Raw genomic sequence first — 19,993 nt, 5'->3', positions numbered from 1 at the left:
CGAAAAATTCTACTTCTCTTGTACGGGATTGAGACACGTATTTCCTAGCTGTGGAAGAGCTAAGGGAATTTCTTGATCATAAGCTCGCCGCCGGAATGTGCGATACCTATGGTCGGACATACCATCGTGCGATCAATCAGTGTCACGGTGCAAGAACTAGACAAACAAATGAAATACTATCGAACTATCCAACTTGAAAGATAACGGATGAGGGATAAATGTAATGTTCGAAACTGTTAGTCATTTGGGACATTTAAAGCATTTCTTACGCGACAAATGTGTTTCCATGTTGGATATTGGTATCGAGGGGAAAAAACCAATTTGTCGTTGGGATATTTTTAGATTAAAAGGTACGGAATTTTTATCCATTAATCGTTAAATAAACGTTGGAATTTTAATCAAAACGATCGAATATTCATCGTTAATAAATTACTAGACCGTGTTCTTATTCGACGTTTTTTATTCCAGTAAAATATATCGGTGTGTTCCTCAAGAACATAAATCCATTAAATATATTCGAAGGAACGAAACAAATAGGTAATAGCCATGAAAAATTAACGCGAGTTTAATGCACTTTACGTAGGTAAAAAAAATTTATTTTCCAACCTTTGGAACCGATTTATACACAATTGACCGATGCCTGTACAGCGTTAATAGCATTTTTACTTTTTCTTAAAAGATTCAATGGAGGAAATAGTACGCGTATGAAAAGAAATTACAATGTAATTAGACTCGTATTGTCCGGGTAATTAAAAACGTGGACACTGACGAATATTTTACGTTGAAATGATTTCAGAGATTACGGCAAATTACAATCGTATTATACTTACTGGAACCTGTCTTACGTATTCTGCTTGCATACAAAACAGCGACTTACTTTTTCATTAAAATGTTTGCCGCTTAATAAGACTCACCCACGGGAATTTTTCCCGTTAATAAGAGACGAAATTAAGAAATCGCCACGAAGAGTAGTGCAGCAGGGAAGGGAACGAGGACATGGGGAAATGGGGTCACGCGGACATCGTGGTGTAAGCACCGCGTTTTGTAGGACAGGTCAGGACACGTCCATGGTTGGAGTAACAGTCGCGATTTTACGTTTTCACGTGAACTTCGGGACTCGAAAAATGGTGATTGCCGAAAACAAAACGAGATAAATCGACGAGAAATACTCGTGCCGAGAAAATGGTTTCGAACACTCGGTAGCCAAAGAGCAGGAACTGGAAATTCGTCCACCGTGAACTCGCTGAGTATCCTTGTCTCTAATTATGGGAAAATCTGTTCGAGATATGAAACTGTTCGTTTCATTATTATCGACCATGTTACTCCGTAACTGTCCGAAAATACACACTGACAAATAAAAGTAACTCGACGAATGAAAATTTTATCTTGAAATAATTTCAACCGTATCAACGATAAAAGTGAAATTAATTCCGGCGTAAATTGTACCTAGAGGATCTAATCGTGTCGCATAGAACATCGTGGGAATATAATTATATTATGTATAACTACGATAGTAATATATAACATATTAGAAAAGTTTTCCATCGAAGCATTCGATGCAAGAAATTTCTTTCTTCGTTACATTTCTTGCAAAAGAAACATCCTGCACTTCAGATAGGGGAAAGTTTTTATTCAATTCACGAACAAAGTACGAAAGCATCGAACGGTGAAAGTTTTCGTTTGTTCGTTGCGGGTTATTTCATACCGTGATTCAAAATTTCATTTCTATTTAACGGATTACGGTTAAACTTGTTTACTTTCTTCGATATTTTTATCCAGGTAAGAATTATTACCAACTCCTGTGCATTTAAATAAAAAAAAAATTCCAAAGGAAAGACGATATTAACGAAAAAGCGAAAGTAGTACCGGTAAAAGATATCGAAGAGATAATTTAAAAACGAGAGATGTCCGTTCGGAATTTGTCTGTCCATAATAATTACGAGAAAAGAAGGACGCGCAATTTTCGCACTTATGAATTAAAATTTAATCCGAGAAAATCCTCCACTTCTCAGCGAGAAAATTGCTACCTCGACGCGTAACGAATCAGACGACTTCCGCTCGTTCTCCTTTCATCTTCGTTTTTCTTGACTGATTGCTTTGCATCAGGGACGTCGAATTCGTCGAATCGTCGTTTCGCATTGTTGTAAAATTGATCGTAACCGCTTCGGGGTAACGTGCAAGCGCTGATCAATTTTATTATCCATTCTCGATCACGATGTTTATTGTAAAATCCAAACGTTCGAGGGATCAAATTTACTCTCGGTGTGTAACCTTGCCGCAACCGAACGGTTGCCGATAGCCATTGCGTGTACGTTGCATCGAGGTACGAGTAAAAAAGAAAACAACGTGGATACGAGCACCAGAGATCGTTCCACGCGCCTCCATTTAATTTCTCTTTACCTCGATCGTGGTTCCACGGTGAAAAAAATCGCTCGAAATAACCGCGAAACGTTTCAGCGAACCGCGCGAAATCGTAGAAACGCCCGAACGACGATGATAGACGTGCACTCTTTGTTTCAGCTATTCTGAACTCGCTGTGCAAGGAGTTTCTTCCGACGAACGTGTCAGCCATCTTGTACCTGATGAACTACGAACAATACGGCCGTAGTACCGCCAGTGCTCAATATTTTCTGCAATTGGCTGGCTATCTTGGAATCCCAGTGATTGCATGGAACGCCGATAACTCGGGATTAGAACGGGTGAGTCGATACCGTACAATCAAAAACAACTCCTTTTGTCCCGATGTTCGTGTAAACTGAACCCCCGAACGAAGTGACCTCGTGTTCGTTATACGTTAAGAGATCCTACGAAACTTTGCGAATCTTTTTTCGAACCTTTCAACGTAGAGATCAAGCTACGAGTATTTATCGTGCTTTGCATGGGAGGGATTTTTCGCAACGCTTCAAGAAAACTTTGTCGTCGATTGTTAACAAACAGGAGACCGTGTACGTATTTAACGGTTGGTCGGATGTACACGTTTTTCAATTTTTCAATTCAGACTCGTTAAATCTGTTCCGCCTCGTGAAATAAGAGGCACTGTAGCCATTCGCGCATCGGTTATTTTAAACTAGAGGAAACCTGCAGTTTTTAGTTTTTGAATTTACTAAAACGGTACGTTTATTTTTGCTCTCGTTCCGGTTGTTTCGTCGTTCGAAGATCGCGTATATGTGTATATTATTCAACGACAGGAGAAAGAAATTCAACGGTGCGAGGAAGTAGCTTTGGCTAAAATTTAATTCTTATTATCGAAGATTTTGGTCTTTGGTCGCTCTCTGATCGAATCTTGTAATAAATTAAGAAAGAATTCCAGGTACTTTTATTTTATTTTCCAATTCTCTAAGTATTCGTAGTTTAATCGTGGAATTAATTTTGTTTTTCAAATATTGGATCCACTCGAAAAAGATAAATTTTCTTTCGCAAGATAAAAGTTGCTTTCAACGACCAAAGAAGAAACAAACCGAGAAGCGTTCTTTTCATTCGGTTGTACGATCTTCTATCCTAGCCATCGCGAAATGTTAAACGGATTTTAACATATTTATCACTGAAAATATTTTATCCGTCTTTCGTATCTTCAATTATGATTTTCTTCTTCGAAGTTGGTTAGAAACAGTATCCTGGAAATCACTGTACTGCCAATATCTGCCACCCTCCTTTCTAAAATTTTCTCCGGTCTTAGCAAGGACATTCTCCTTAATCTCTCATTCGGTTTGACAGTTCAACGAATTCGATCGACTTCAATTCTTCAACGAAATCCTCGAGTAACACTTTTCGAATCCCCCGACTTAATTCCTTATTAACCCTGTCGATAGACTCGAAACAGTAGGATATTGAAGTCCTATCTGGTCCATTGGGTTTCAATTTAAATTTGTCAAAGAGAGCCCTTGGACACCCTTTCGATTCGCTCGTCCCTTTAACCGAAGTTCAATTGCAGTTAACTCCAATTGAAATTTAACAATCGACGATAAATTATTAATCGTTAGTTTAACCGATAGTTCGAAGGCTATTAGATATATCCTGGCCAAAAAATCCTACAGGGTGTTCGATGATTGGTAGTACAAACGAGTAGGTGGTCATTTTACGCGAAATGGTCCGTCGAGAATACGGAATAAAATTGATTCGGATCAAATATTGTTTTCGAGAAAAATCGATTTTGAAAATTCATCTTGTACGCGTGCATAATCGACTAACGCATCTGTGTCTATCGCTCGTTACTTCTATTCACGTTGATTGGTTTAAACATTGATTACGATATTATCAACATTTCGTTGTCGCCATCAAATCGGATACAATCAATTGAAATAAATAATATCGTAACACCACCGATGCTTACAACCATCGACGCAAGTAGAAACAACGAGTAATGGACAGACCGTCTTTGCATTGCGTGAAATTTCCATTAAGACGTTCTTTGTTTAATTACTGGTTATCCCTCTGCAATGATAATCGTTTCTTCCTTAAAATAAACATACACGTTAAAGTGCATTTGCAACAGTTGCACCGATGTTATAATTAAACGATACAAAAGTATCTCTGCATTTCCAGTTCTTCGCTGTATCACCGTATACGTGTGATCCCTCTGCAGTAATAATTGTGTATTCCTTAAAATAAATTTCTATTTCAAATTGTAATTACAACAGTTGCACGTTACAATCGAGCAATGCAAAAGTATCTCCGGCTCTGAAAAGACCCAGGTGTGATGCAGCGAGGATTAATTTTCAACGCGTTCCACCGTAATTATTAATTATCGATCCAATTACATTTCGTCGGACCGTGGTGCTCGCGTTGCGGAGGTTCTCCAACGAAGTTAAACCGGTTAGTCGGTGTAACTGCGACACATCTGTCATCGATACGCGTACGAAACGCTTTGGCTTCCGTGTACTTTCAGAGAGCCTCGCAAAGCAACCTGCAGCTGCAGTTGGCACCGTCGTTGGAGCACCAAACGGCCGCGATGCTGAGCATCCTTGAGAGGTACAAGTGGCACCAATTCAGCGTAGTCACCTCACAGATTGCCGGCCACGACGACTTCGTACAGGCGGTCCGTGAGAGAATCTCGGATATGCAGGACACCTTCAAATTCACGATATTGAGCGCCATTTTGGTCACCGAGCCCCACGATCTCCTGGAGCTGGTTAACAGCGAGTCCAGGGTAATGCTTCTCTACTCGACGAGGGAAGAGGCCACTCACATCCTGTCCGCCGCTCACGATTACAAAATCACGGGCGAGAATTACGTGTGGGTGGTCACCCAGAGCGTCATCGAGAACCTGCAGACGTCCAGCCAATTTCCAGTTGGAATGCTCGGTGAGTCGAAGTTGTTTGTTCTGCTGCTGAAAGACGCCCTCGAACATCTACCGGGGAATTCTGTTCGCTAAATTGGTGTAAATTCATCCGTGTGATTGTATTCGTAAACTCGTGAATGTGGTTCTCTGCATGAATAATTCGAGACCCGAGAGGTGCATGCATCGCTCGGTACGCGACTGTGCAACAATTCTATAGTACGCGAGCGAGGAAATTACGTTCGAAGTTACGACGTACTCGTTCAAAGTGCATTACGAACGGATGGAAAGATTTAGAAACGTTTCGACAAAAATCAACTCTCTCGTATCGATGTCTCGCGAGTATGTACCGGTTTCTAAATGTTAAAATTACAATCGTAACGAACATTTAAAATTGATCGTTTCAAAGATGGTATTATCATCGGAAGAGGATGTTTCTGAGAGAATCTGAGAAAAGATATTTTATTTTCGTTCTTCTTTTCTTAAACGAAACACACCCTCGACTGAAAATTATCATCTGTAATTTATTAAGAATACAACGATGTAATAAAGACAATTGCCAAGAGTTTTTGCATTTGATAAAGTATCTTTCGAGTAGCGAATAGTCCTGCATTTTTACAAAATTAAACGTTTTTGGCACACTTTGTCCTATCTATTCGTGCAAAAATTATTTCCTGCTTAATTGTGTTCTTTAAATTGTTACCCTTTAAAGTTTAGGTGAGAAGAGCATTATCTTTTTATTTTTTCAGTATAAATTATATTTTAATATCGTTTACGGTTCAAAAGTTGTATAAAACTGTTACTAAATTCTTCGATTCCATCCATTGTGGATCAATTTCTCCGCTACGTACCAAACAGGTATACACGCAACCCTTTCACGACTGACGAAATAGTCCCTGAACGAATAAGATCTACCATAACTCCAGACGCAATCTTCTCGCGCCCGTTTTATTCTCGATGGTTATCTTAAGTATAATGCATACTCCTTCCCACATCTTTTTACAACTTTATCATTACTTACAGCTTTTTGCACGTCTTTTACCCCGACACACAATTCCTTTTCTCCTATCTTCGATTGAGAGGAACGGACACGTATCTGTACAAACAGTTCCATTGTCGTGTTACCAAAATTTTATTATTCTGAGAAAAGCTGAGAAAACTTTACGACAGACACGGTAATAAAATTGCATCGCTCAGGATTTGAACTTCCTGCAAATGGATCGAACTTTCTAAAGAAGTATTTCTCTTCGCTAAAGATATTTAAAATATTCAACAAAGTGTTTCAGTGATAAAAGTAATCTTCTAAATAGAATGTCTGCTCGAGCAGCGGTTATGTATATTCGTTTAAATTTTACAAGCTTTATTAGAATAATTTATTCTTTCTGATATTCCGCTTCTACGAATCTGAAAATTCGTTACCAACTTTTCAACAAGTTCTTAAATTAGTTCACTTTCCTTCGTACACTTTATTTTATTCGACCAACGTACATTTTCCTGCGTTTTTATGTACATACGTACAACGTTACATTATCCAATGACACGTATAACAATTATTCTGCAATTTCTATAAATTTCCAAATACTTGCACATTTGCACCATTCCTTAGTTTATCATCGGTTAAAAAAGTGTACATATTTCTCTATCGAAACTTTCTCCGGTTAATTATTCAGTTATTAATCTTTATCACCATGTACGACCCAGTACAAAGGATTGGAAGTTATTTAAAAAATATAACAACGAAGCTACGGAAAATTTTCTATTCGAAAGATTACATCTCTGTACGTTCTCTCTTTGTATATTGCATCTCGTTAAAAATTATTTCGCGTATTCCGTTAGTTGACAGACAAGCATCACGAGGTTCTTCGTAAAAAATGTAGGTACGACGCAGAAATCCCTCGACGCATTTGTTGCCATCAAAAGATCAATCGCATGATTCCTCGACCGTGATACGCTTATAGTCAGATCCGTCGAACCGCCACATTTCAAATCTTCCACCTCGAGAACGCGAGAGATTCGTAAAAGCGTGTAGCGTTCGATGTATTCCTACCGGACAGAATTCGATGAATTTATTCATACTCGGAGAGTAACCAAGACGGAATCTCGAGGAAGGCATCAATTTCCGATTTCCGTGATTCTCGCCCTGCTTCTGAATGTCCTTTTCAACGACTGGCCACTCGAAATATCGAGCGGCGGTCGTCCGCAAGAGAAACTTTAATGGAAACGAAACGCGTTCCATTCCCCCTTCAACGATTAAAATTAAACAGACCGAGTAAGCGACGTTCAAGTTTCGAGAAAATAACGGAATTAAAGAAAAAACATTCAACACCGTACCTGGTTGAAAAGTGAAACATCGATGATAAAGCATCGTTGTCGATGGTACGAATAAAGTTCAAAATGGCACGGGAATAATCGTTTTCAAATGTTTCAATTTCGCGTTTCTTGCGACGTTCCACTGAGATCGTTATTATTAATCAGGATTACCTTACACGAGCACGGATCGTTACAGTGGTTTCCAAATTCTTACATTTCGGTTTTTTTTACGTATCAGTAACACACTTGCACAGTTGTTATATACACTTTTGTTACGTATACTTAATTTTAGAATGTTCAGTTATCCCCAGTGACGAGGAAACTTTTCTCGAATAACAAATGAATAAAAATAACGATTCATTCGCATCATTTATCCGAACAGTTATTCGAACATTTCGTTCCTTCGATGTGAAATATAACTTTTATTAAACAAACGGGACATGAAAAGGTAAACTACATTTTATTCGTTATGTGGAATTTCTACCTAGATACAAATTTTGTCCATCCCTGGTTATATGACATTTTTCTTCGTTTTTTTTTCCCGTAGCAACTCCTGTTAATTAACATCGTTTTTCCAAAGAGGAAACGAAATAAAATTATATTCAACATACGTCGCCCTCGAAATCGAGAAGTCATTATTCCCCTGTATACTCGACTCTGAAATAAAAGATTCCCCAACGTAAATAATTTCATTTAGAGCTAATTAGCGAATTCGCTCTAGTGATATTTACAAATAAAGTTGTTTCACGAAGATGATAATTAAACGCGAAATTACTTCGTTAGACGCGAATTTCTTCTTAATTATGTGTAAATACGCTAGGCAAGGCGCAGGGGAATTTTTCTCAGATTTTTCTATGAAAATTGTTCGCCTTTCTCGACACGAAGCTCCCATAATTATACAAGAAATAGTCGTAATGACGGAAGACCAACGAAGAAAATGAGTCCCGATTCATTATTTTTTATAATAAAAAATATTCCACGCCAACATCGTTTCATTGTCGGTTCAATTCGCGCGAGGATGTCGCGAAAATCCATAGAAAGAAATGCGCGGCCCGAATGATCACCGAATGCTATTCAAAATATCACATTTTCTGTTATTTTCGAATGAAACGGTCACGTTTAAAAGTCCGCTGTATTTGTAGCTACGACCAAGCTTATCGATTTTCAAAGCCACCCGCGTGGACTTGTCATCGGAATATCATATATCACTCACTTGGAATTCAAAAAGTGAAAAGAATGAGATGGTGCATCGTATATGCGCGTGCGCATCCAGGACACCGAAAACGCGAAAGCGTGCGAATTGAGATTTGCGAGACGCAGGCGTCGACTGTTTATCAACGATATTTATATACTCTGTACGGCAACGTGGTCTATAATTTTATGCAAATAGAATGATTATCTTGCAGCAGATCCGCGAAACGGTCAAATTTTTATGAAATTTTGCATACTTTTAAAATAGCGAAAAATAAGGGGAATTTGTTGACTATCGTGACACAAATTCAATTTCACATCGAGAGATAGAGACGAATTCGTGTCCGGTGTCAGAATTTACACGTGCTACTATGTACACGTACGGTACCTGTTTATTCATTTAAAAATACAATTAGAACGAAACATAGTTGTTAATTTTTGCGTTGCAAGTTCAAATGGAACAATTTTTTTCGCTTAGTTTGTTACGGAATTGCGCATTTAAATGGAATTTTATGTTCTTCCCTTGTTACTTTTCAAAAGTTTTTTATGGTAGTGTTTCAAACCGTCCCTGCGTTACTTCAACGTAACTAACCGAGTTTCCATTGTAATTTCCACGGATCCCTCGCTAAAGGATTCAGAAAGTTTTACGAATTCTACAGATAAAGTAGACTTGTATAATAATGGCAATTAATCTGCGTTTGATTCAAAATGTCGAGGACTTTGGTAATTTCGAGAGTTTTTTTCCAATGTTAGTGTTTCAAAACCAAAAACGGGCACGATGCCTATCTGGATACAAATTTCGAACAACCGATAAGAGACGAACAACTCGATGCGTTGTTTGTTCGATAAAAATTACAATCTGAATTACACAATCGGATTATATCTCGCATTGTATAAATAATTGTCGATCGAATAAACGTTTCAAGTAAATGGTTACGCAGAGTTTATCTTTGTTTACCTGTTCATCTTTGCTTAAAGGGAGTTACTCCAAATCCGACTGAAGCACTATCAGAAATTTTAAACCTGACGTTTAACCGGACTTGTGCTCGTCTGGAATCCGATAAAGGTTTCCTGGAGAATTTTTATTCGAAAAAAGAAACGCGTATATTCGAAGATAGAGATGAGCAAAATTTCGAACAATGAACAGAAAATACGCGACTCGTTGAATAAAAATTGAAACGTTAATTATGGAAAGAAATTATATTTCACGATGGACGAATAAAAATTATATATAAAAATTCGACCGAATGAACGCCGAAGAAAGAATCATTGCAGGTTATTTCATTTCGTTGCTTATCGTTCGAACAAAATGTCGTCCGTCTCTACTCGTAGGTAACCGATCGAAAAAGATATTGAAATAAAAATCTAGCCGCGAAGAATAATTTATTTAGTGTCTTTGGCTCGTCTGGAGCTAACGTGGTACGGATCTATCCAAGAATCTCAATGTTCCGACGTTGTTAAATAATTTAAACCCTTTCAACGATGTTATTCCTTACCCGTGCAACGATAAGTCACCGTAACTTTGCTTTTAGCTCGCACTATTTGCATTAGAGTTTACCATCGGCTATTCGTAGATATTTAACAAACTGTTCAGCACCATCGGCGAAGGAAAAAGAGAAACGCGTTTTCACTGAATTATTTACAGGCCGTGAATTGAACGCCTGCGCCGCTGTCGATTTACACTTTCGTTCAGGCGCGTGTTTTTCAATTCTACTAAACACTCGAGGATGGTGAATTGTTTCAAAAGGAATTTAATTAAAGTCACTCGACTCGGCCTTGTCTGTCAGCTGGCGTCCTTTGTGTCAGTTTTCTGTGTCCTTCGACGCTGTGGCCGTGCAGCTTGAATTTATTTCTAATTGAAACGCGTTTCCATTTCGCTCCTACATCTGTCTTTATTCTCGAAGCTTTATTTTCATTACGTTAACTCTCTTTTCAGGTGTACATTTCGACACGAGCACCGAGAGCCTTGTGAGCGAGATCACCACCGCGGTCAAAGTTTACGCGTATGGCGTCGAGGATTTTTTGAACGATCAGAATAACGAGAACCTCAGTCTGAATACTCAACTCAGCTGCGAAGAAAGCTTCGGAGAATCTCGCTGGAACACCGGAGACCTGTTTTTCAAGTAATTATCCTTCCTTCGATCGAACGTATCGTCCAATCCACGGAATCATTATTAAGCAGCTTCGTGTTCTCACTGTTCGTTGGTCTATCAGTTTTTGAGTATGCAAAGAAATCAAGTTTTTGGACAATTCTAGAAGTTTGTAACCTACGTTATTGGTAACACTGTGTACGATAATTCAACGAATCGATATCAGAATTGTTTAATATCATTATCGGTATAATTGCTTTTACTGGGATATAGCCACTGTTTAATTCGTGTGAAATACAAAATCTAGAGTTTGATGTTTTCATATTACAAGTATAATTACTTGGTCAGTTTATACATCGCTAACGAGAACCATGTACACGGTAATGTTTATCTACGTACAATAGAGAAACGTTGACTAGAAATTTAGAAAAGCTCTTTCCGTGTTAACGATTTTCAGTTACGTTTTTTATAATGTACGTTCACAATTACGCGGAAAATTCTCTGAAAAATTCTGTATTAAATAGTTCGCAGATACGAAATATTACATTTTGAACTAAATTTTTATCACGAAAGAATTACATTTTTAAAGGGCGAATAGTCTCGCACGTGATCAAATTTATATTTTACTTTATTATTCGTCTCGACCTTCTTCAAACACAAATGAAAATAGTAAATAAAGCACAAATCCTCTTTGAATTTTGAAACCTTTTACTCGTATTTTAATAAGTTGATCATAAACTTTGTTATTTAAATTTTTGTCGATTCGATCGTTGCGTACAACATAGTTGACTATATTAGTTGAATCACATTTTACAGCAATAGCAATTATCAAAAATATTATAATTTGACGTTTCATCTACTTATTCGTTCTCGTTCCAAACTCCAGGTTAATTACCCTGCTTTTCCCCGTTAATATTCATTACGCGCGTGTCGATGAAACGACTGTGTTGTATTCAAAAGGTTGAAATATTTCCATAATACATCCACAAGACCAGGTAATATAATAAATTATGTGGTTTAACCAACTGCAACGTGAAACACAATTTTTAACTTCTTATGAATAATAAAGTCGAAAAAGTCTACAGAAAATGTATTTCGAAAATACAGGTTGGTTCACTTAACTTGATTGACCCAATCTTTTTCGTAACCACTGGACGAATCAAATTTTTTTTTATTACAGCTAATAACAATTTTGAAGTAACTTCAAGGCGATGACTTTTGACTTTCCGTATGTCTTCTTTGCATAAATTTTCAAGATTACTTTCACTTCCATTACGCACAACCTTATAATTTTTGTACATAAAAAAGTATCCATTTCTGAGCCCATTAGATTCAGCTCGATATCTACTAACCAAAGCGTCAAACAAAATTACAGGATTTGGTGTAAAAAAGTTGAAAACATAAATAAAAGAAAAATTAAAAATTAAATCACACCTTGAAGGTCCTTCGAAGTCGTATCATGTCCGTGATAAAAGAAATTCTTCGATTCGTCCACTGATTATAAAAAAAAATGGGTCGAGTTAGTCCGTCCCGCGTACGAGCATTGCTTTCATAAAAGTTTCGATTAATTATTCGTTCCTTGCTTGAACATCGTCTTTCCCGATGAAAAGTCTCGAATCCTCTTTCATCCGTGAGAATTTTCTGATATTTCTCCGCTTAGTATCGACAAAACACCAATTGCGTTTCCTCTTTGTGGGCAGGTACTTGAAAAACGTGTCGGTGGAAGGTGATCAAGGTAAACCGAACGTGGAGTTCACTCAAGACGGTGTTCTGAAAGCGGCCGAATTGAAGATCATGAATCTTCGTCCAGGCGTGAGCAAGCAACTCGTTTGGGAGGAGGTGAGCGCAAACGTTGCACGTGTTTTCTACTTTGCCTCTTTATTTTTTTTTTTTTTTTTACTTCGCGCGAAACGCGTTTCTATGTTGGCGCGATTTGCGATTTTCGTGGAGAAATCACTAACGTCGACGTGAAAACCCTCGATACTCGAACGAGGCGGCCAAATATGCTGCGCGTTCGCACAGATCAGCATAAAGTATAATGTGCATGCCTAAAGTCAGAGATCCGGATACGTCAACTGAATGTGGGCTAACAGGGGATTTAGGTCTGAAAATATCAGATTTACCCAATTGTGCGCGCAAGTACGACGGATGATACGGGACAGAGCGAAAAGGAAATTTCGTGATTTCGAACGAATAACAACGCGTTCGTTAACAAACTATCGAAACGTTTCGATATATTCGCGAACGGACAACCGTTGAAAAGCGTTGAAACACGTCGAATAATATTTAATTTACCAACACGGTGGTTCTCTGCATTTTTCAACCAACGGAACAGATTACAAAAGATTTTGAATTTCTTCAGGCTCGTGATAGAGTTCAGAGAGAAACACCAGGCGCGGTTCTTAATCGTGAATAATTCTTTTTTTTTATTTATTGGGCAATTGAAACCTCGGTTTAGGTTCATTTCAGCTTATGAAGTATACATCAAGTATTGTATTGTATCCGTATACAGTGTACGTTATAATTACGGCGGCAGTATGTACATTACCTGACTAAATGTGTAAATTGTATTCTCTCAAAAGCATCATGAATAATTATAGAATGTTAGAAATATTTTATTGTGGTCCTCTTGAGAGAAAGTACGGTACAAAATTTGTGCAATAATGTACAGAAAGTTGATCGATGATATTATCGTATCATCTAAGAAGTTCGAATAAATATTAAGAAAAATAGAAATAGGTAACTGTATACAGGGAGTCCGATTTTAAATGCGACTATGAATACGAATTATTCGTAAACTATCCACTGTGTAAAATGGTTCGGACAGAAATTGAGTAATTGACCATAATCCGCTGTAATTAGTTTTTCTGTACGTGAACGCGTAGAAGTCGCATGAAGTTGACATGCGATTTCTTAAATGGAATTATAAAATTTTAATGCATCAATGGATCCAGCTCTTTATTCCCTACAGAAAGGTATTATTTCTGTAGAAAATTTTAACGTATTTTTCTACATTAATCCATTCGTGTCGAAAATGTATTAGTTCGCATAATATTTCAATCTTAATAATGCAAAGTGGTATTAGCATACCACCTTCACCTCGCTATGGTGCTTGAGAAATGGCTGATTTTATAACACACCGATGAAAGGAAAGTTCACCCCATTCACACGTAGAAACTGACATAATAAAAATGACACTTCCACTTTTTGGAGCGAGTCAACGATCTACCCGATTTATCGTTCTAAATTTATGACCCCGGTCGACATTCGGAGGTATCGTGATTCGTCGATTTCCTCCCAAGATTGGCTATTATCCTATGACATAGAAAATATAGCATTTCATTTGGTGAGTCTGGTGCAAGAACCAGCTACCTCTATTCTTTGATGAAAAGAAGTTAAGTGCACAGAGGTACCTTATTCGTCGTGTCGCAAATCTTGTGCAAAAACCAGACACCTCCCATCGCAAATAACATACATTAAGGTTAGGTTTTACAACAGTACTTTCAGTTACATCTTGTCCCTTGTGCACACACACGTTGAGGTTACATTGTATCTGTTCGTGCACGATAATTCTATTGTAGTAACCGAGAAATGCTGCAGTCGTTATTTCTTTATTTTCGACTCATCGAACATAATACTTATCGAATAAATGGAAAAAGGGAACAAAAAGACGAAACAAGGAACAATCATTGTTCCTAATGTTAAATATTATTCGTTATTGAATAAGTCTTCTCATACGTTCGAAAATTTCGCAGATAATCGGTCACTGACTGTTGAGAAAGTAATAGAAATCGATGCTAGTGTTTCTGTGGAACCTCTCTCGGTACAATAACTACGAAATATTTCTTCCTAAGTCAGATACCGTTTCTAAACTATTTCCAAAGAGGTACCTAGGAATATTATTAAAAATATATTCTTGCTCGCGGTCCTCGAAGCTTTCGACTTTTACGATCGTTTCATCGTCCCTCGTCCGATCGAGTCGTATTATTATCTCATTGTCGTTAGAATTTCTTAAACCGTGGCGTATCGTGTAAAATCACGAGTATTCCTTTCGATCCACGACGAGAAAGAACCAGCCGTGCGATGAAACGGAGAGATGAAAAGCACGGAAAGCACAACAAAATCGAAGGCTGCGAGAAGAACGAACAATGGAGCCAACGGTGGCTGCAAGAACAGATTTCTGCGGTTGTGGCGTTGCATTCGCGCCAGGATAATCCACGGATGTCTGCGTTTATCGCGATAAAATGGACATCTTTAATCGCGACTGACCCAATTGCTCATGGTCGATACGCCGCGGAAAACATTTCCCGTTCGCGAACGAAACGAAGAGTCATTACAAAAATGTCACGAGACCAGCGCGCCGAGAATATTACCTTTCGACACGTGCGAATAGTATTTGATTAAAGACGAGAGGCACGACCTCGTTAAACTTGGCACCAGGAGCTCGAAACTCGCACACCGAGTCATTTTGTGTTCCTGTATAAAAAAAAAGAAAAAAAAAACGATCCTTTGGATCCGGGATTCGCGAGAAATGGGATATCTTTAAAAACGAGGTAGCGATGTCCGCGGAGATACGTGGAATCGCGCGTCACAGAAATATCGCGATTCGCGCGAAGCGAAAATACACGACGTGTTTGGTAATTCGAATAGAGAAATGTGACCTGAATTTTTGACACAATCGTGAGACAATTTGAAAAGAAACCAACATTTCTGCCACGTCGCGATCTATCCTACGCAATTGGTAGGACTATGAATATCATGTAAATATCGTTGATGCCTTGCTACGTTAATGTAACAATTGGAACGATCGTGAAAAAAATGATAAAAATTCGTGTCAAGCTTCGTTTTTATTCAAGGGTTTTCCAACCATGTTCGGTTTCATTTCCGTAACTTACACAAGCAATTTACAATGTAAACGTATCGAAATTGATTAATATCTATAAAAAAGAATAGGACGGTAAGAATATTTTATATTTATATTCTGAAAAATGTAGTTACATCGGTAAATGAAAAAGAATTTACCGAGTAATAATATGTGATTACACAAGTTACTTTTATAAGTGAACATAAAATGTACTATGAAAAATGATGTAATATATTCTTTTCATATTTAACTATCGCACATAATACATACACTTTACTATATTTCTTCATACTGTGAGCAATATTTATTTTTTTTTTTATATTTCGATCCTTTCGAACAAAAAACTTTTTTTATAACAAACAGTTTCGGTACAACTTCCATTATTATTGAATTTTATATTGTATCGCAAGCTTTATTCATAATAATTTTAAACAGTTTTGAATGTTAAACGAACAAAAGTGTTCGTTACTGAAAAGGGTTGAAAAAAGCATACGATTCCAATAAAAATTAAATTTACTATTATAAATTTTTACAATAATTGCATTGGTGATGATTCGCGTATTGTAATAAGTTAAAATATTAAAGCTTCGATTTCGTTCCAATGAAAATTAAGTTTACTAGTACGAAGTCGTACAACAATTATATTCGTGTTATGATTCGCGCATTGATAGTTAAAGTATTAAAGCTTCGATTTCGTTCCAATGAAAATTAAGTTTACTATTATAAATTTGTACAAGAATTACATTCGTGTCGTGATTCAGGCATTGATAGTTAAAGTATTGAAGCTTCGATTTCGTTCCAATGAAAATGAAACGATTATAAATTTAACTATTACAAATTTTTACAAGAATTACATTATATCGTGATTTGCGTATCGAAATTCAAAATGCTCGAGAATCGACTTTGTTTGTATACGGTCGATTGATTTTGCTTTTGACCGGTTCAAGCTGAAAAGACTAACGGGAAGCGAGTGACCACCGCTTGCGGGAGCGTGTCTGGCATTTAGACGCGGACTTACGAGTCAGGTTGGTGTAATTGCGGTGAAATTGAACCAGCTTCCTAGTCGTTCGCCAAATTCCTTTCAGAGTGCGCGTTCAGGTGCGCGAAAATTAACGCGGCAGCCTCGTTATAATTTCCAACGTTTGTAAGTTGCTCGGCAAATGCTTCCGTCACGAAAACGGTTAAAATTTCCCTGTGAATTCGACATTTCATGGACGCGTCACCTGTCCAAAGTTGCCATAGTTTGATCACGTTCGTAGAATTCGAGTGTTCGTTTGTATGTTTAATCGACACAACGATGGGCGTTAATTGAACGTCAAATTAGTAAATGCATTGGGAATACCAAACGATCGATATTCGTAGTTCCTCGTCATTGAAACTTGTCCGAACCAATAATTAGCTGAATAACTTTTACGAACACTATTGAAATTTATTTCCTACCGCCATTGAAAACCTCGATAGGAATTGAATTAAAGACGCGCCAGAAACAACTTTCAGCGATATTTGTTTCTATCGAAACTTTTCATGCTCGATAATTGGAACAACAGTTTTTATGCAGCTGAACGATATTGAGATACGGTCGCAACCGTTACTCAACGAAGAGTTATGAGTTTATGTTAAATATTTAACTACACGACATGATTACACATCGGTGATCAGTTTTCGTGATTTTCAATAACGGCTCGAACCAATATTTTGGCACATGCAATACGAAATTGGAGATTGTTTGAATTTAGTCCCCGTATCGATGCAGAATTTCGTTGAGAATTCGAACCTTACAGTTTAAACAATTTTCTTACAATCATTTCTAGAATTATTGCTTTCGTATCGTATCTTTTTTAAATTACGTAATATTCAATCGATCCGCGTGCAATAGTTTCCGATGCTGCATTTTCGCTACCGAAACTTCGTTAAACGACTAATTGTCAAATTCTTTACGAACGTTGCTCCATTAAAGTTGTTTCGCCTTGTAGCTGCTGATAACTTCCCTGTTTATGCAGCTTTCTAACTTTCCTCGATAATACGATTCCACCTTCGTGTTTCGAATATTTTTTACCACCATTTTAAAACTTAGCCGTAAGTTCTAACGACAATATTAAGTTACGCAACTTTGATGGAGATTCCGTGAAAGATGTTCAGCAGTAGTTTACCTTTCGCCTTACACTTTCTACCGCGAAGTCATCGTTCTTGATGTTTGACTTTGTTCGATTCTACTCTGAATATTTAAAGCTCTGTGTTTCGTCTTTCCATGTTCTACGAGGCACCTTTGACCCTGTAGAATCGACTAACCGTAGCAACGAGCTAAAAAGAATACGTCTGGGTCATCACAGTGCGAGAATAATTCATCTTTTCGCCTAGAACTCGCGTATTCTCGATAACAATGCTATCAGCTATTAGTTTACGCGATAAGAAATCGCAACCTATAGTGAAATAACTTTTTCAAACTTTGATCGCTGAATCTACATTCTTCTAACGAACTCGAAATATTGTATAGAAACTTTCCCGAAAATACCGTGGAAATTGTCGTTATTCTTCAAATAAATTAGGAAATTTTAATATTTCGAAGTAAATTTTCCAAGATAAAGTAACGTTGAATGAATTATCGACAACTATCGAAAATTTATCAAATACATCGTACACAAGTGTGAGAGTTACGGAATTAAGATTGCAATTTACAAAAGCTTTAATTCGCTCGTTTAGTTAAACGTCGAGAATTACGTACGTTCGAAGCAAATCAAGAGCGTTGATAACCGCGCCACCGGTTCGAATTGAATTATGTAAAAAAAGGCGAGAAAAAGCTTCCTTCGGGTTGTTCCACCAATTGGAAACACCTTTCAGTTTCACTCTTAAGTCGGCAATCGCGATTCTAATTGCTTCCTTCGATTCATTTGCTTCGCTGACGATTTTCACTGGAACTCGTAGGTGAAAACGATCTTTAATTATATTGCCGCTCGCCGAATGTAACCATGGTAATGCGTTGCCAAAGGTATTTCTTCCGCAACAGTGGGCACGTGTTTCCGCTTCGCTGAAAGAAATAATTAAATGGCACGAAGGGAACCCTTGACTGAGTGGAGATCAAGTCACGCAGAAAATGATAAATATAATAGAATTAGAGAAACGAGCGTCGAGAGCGCTTGATTGCCATCGACAGCCTTGGGAATCTAATTTCTGCGGAACGCAAGTCTTGTGGACGAAACGACCTATTGGTGAATAACAACGTACTTGAATTAACCGTCTGCGATAACTACAGCGTGACACCGTGTCGAACGACAACCGAGAATCTTTGTACAATAGATACAACGAAAGTCGTTTGAATTTGGATAACGATTCCAATCGAGGAACTTGTTAACTCCAATACGTAACGTCGATGATACGAACGGTGATGTTAGAGACGTTGTTATAATTTTTTCAATTTTATCATTCATTTAACCTTTCGTTTTACAGTGACATTTGGATATAAATATTATTCAATTCCATACGAGTACGACCAATGTAAAAAGCTAGACCTTTATTGTACACGATAATTGACACTTGCAGACATTTGAGTAGTAAGAAACAATAATTTCAAATAGTGCTATTTTTCCTTAGAACTACTATTTTAAGGAGTCACTGAACCAAGTTTCATTCAGGAAACGAGGAAAAGGGGATACACAGAAACTGTTAAACATTTATCGAACACACCTACCTTTTGTAACTTAATCTTTATTTGATTTTCATTGCGTAACGAGAGGAGGACACGTAGAAACTGTTGAACGTTTATCGAAAACTTTTGTAACTTAATACTATTTATTGTCGTGTAACTTAATGTTATTTAATATTATATACGTTACATCTCTTGTAACTTAATATTTATTTGATTTTCATTGCGTAACGAGAGGAGGACACGTAGAAACTGTTGAACGTTTATCGAAAACTTTTGTAACTTAATACTATTTATTGTCGTGTAACTTAATGTTATTTAATATTATATACGTCACATTTCTTGTAACTTAATATTTATTTGATTTTCATTGCGTAACGAGAGAGGGACACGTAGAAACTGTTGAACGTTTATCGAGAACTTTTGTTACTTAATATTATTTATTGTTGTGTAACTTAATATTATTTAATATTATATACGTCACATCTCTTGTAACTTAATATTTATTTAATTTTCATCGCGTAACTCCCTTAAGAGAATGGAACAGGATGACACAGGTATTTTTATTTTAATAACGATATACCGGAGGTATCGTACCGGAGATTATTATCCGTGGCCCGGCG

General features: G+C 37.3%; 1 protein-coding gene across 1 annotated transcript in view; it reads left to right on the top strand.

Annotated features, from left to right (window-relative positions):
• Window positions 1–19,993, top strand: part of Nmdar2 (glutamate ionotropic receptor NMDA type subunit 2) — a 390,479-nt gene that overhangs the window by 292,605 nt on the left and 77,881 nt on the right. The window contains exons 4-7 of the mRNA XM_076314368.1: window positions 2,521–2,699; window positions 4,886–5,300; window positions 10,713–10,899; window positions 12,567–12,705. Of these exons, the coding sequence (XP_076170483.1) occupies window positions 2,521–2,699; window positions 4,886–5,300; window positions 10,713–10,899; window positions 12,567–12,705 (920 nt within the window). The remainder of the gene's footprint in view (window positions 1–2,520; window positions 2,700–4,885; window positions 5,301–10,712; window positions 10,900–12,566; window positions 12,706–19,993) is intronic.

Source organism: Ptiloglossa arizonensis, chromosome 6 (genome assembly GCF_051014685.1).
Source record: "Ptiloglossa arizonensis isolate GNS036 chromosome 6, iyPtiAriz1_principal, whole genome shotgun sequence".
Lineage (NCBI taxonomy): Eukaryota > Metazoa > Arthropoda > Insecta > Hymenoptera > Colletidae > Ptiloglossa > Ptiloglossa arizonensis.
This window is presented reverse-complemented; position numbering and strand designations above follow the sequence as displayed.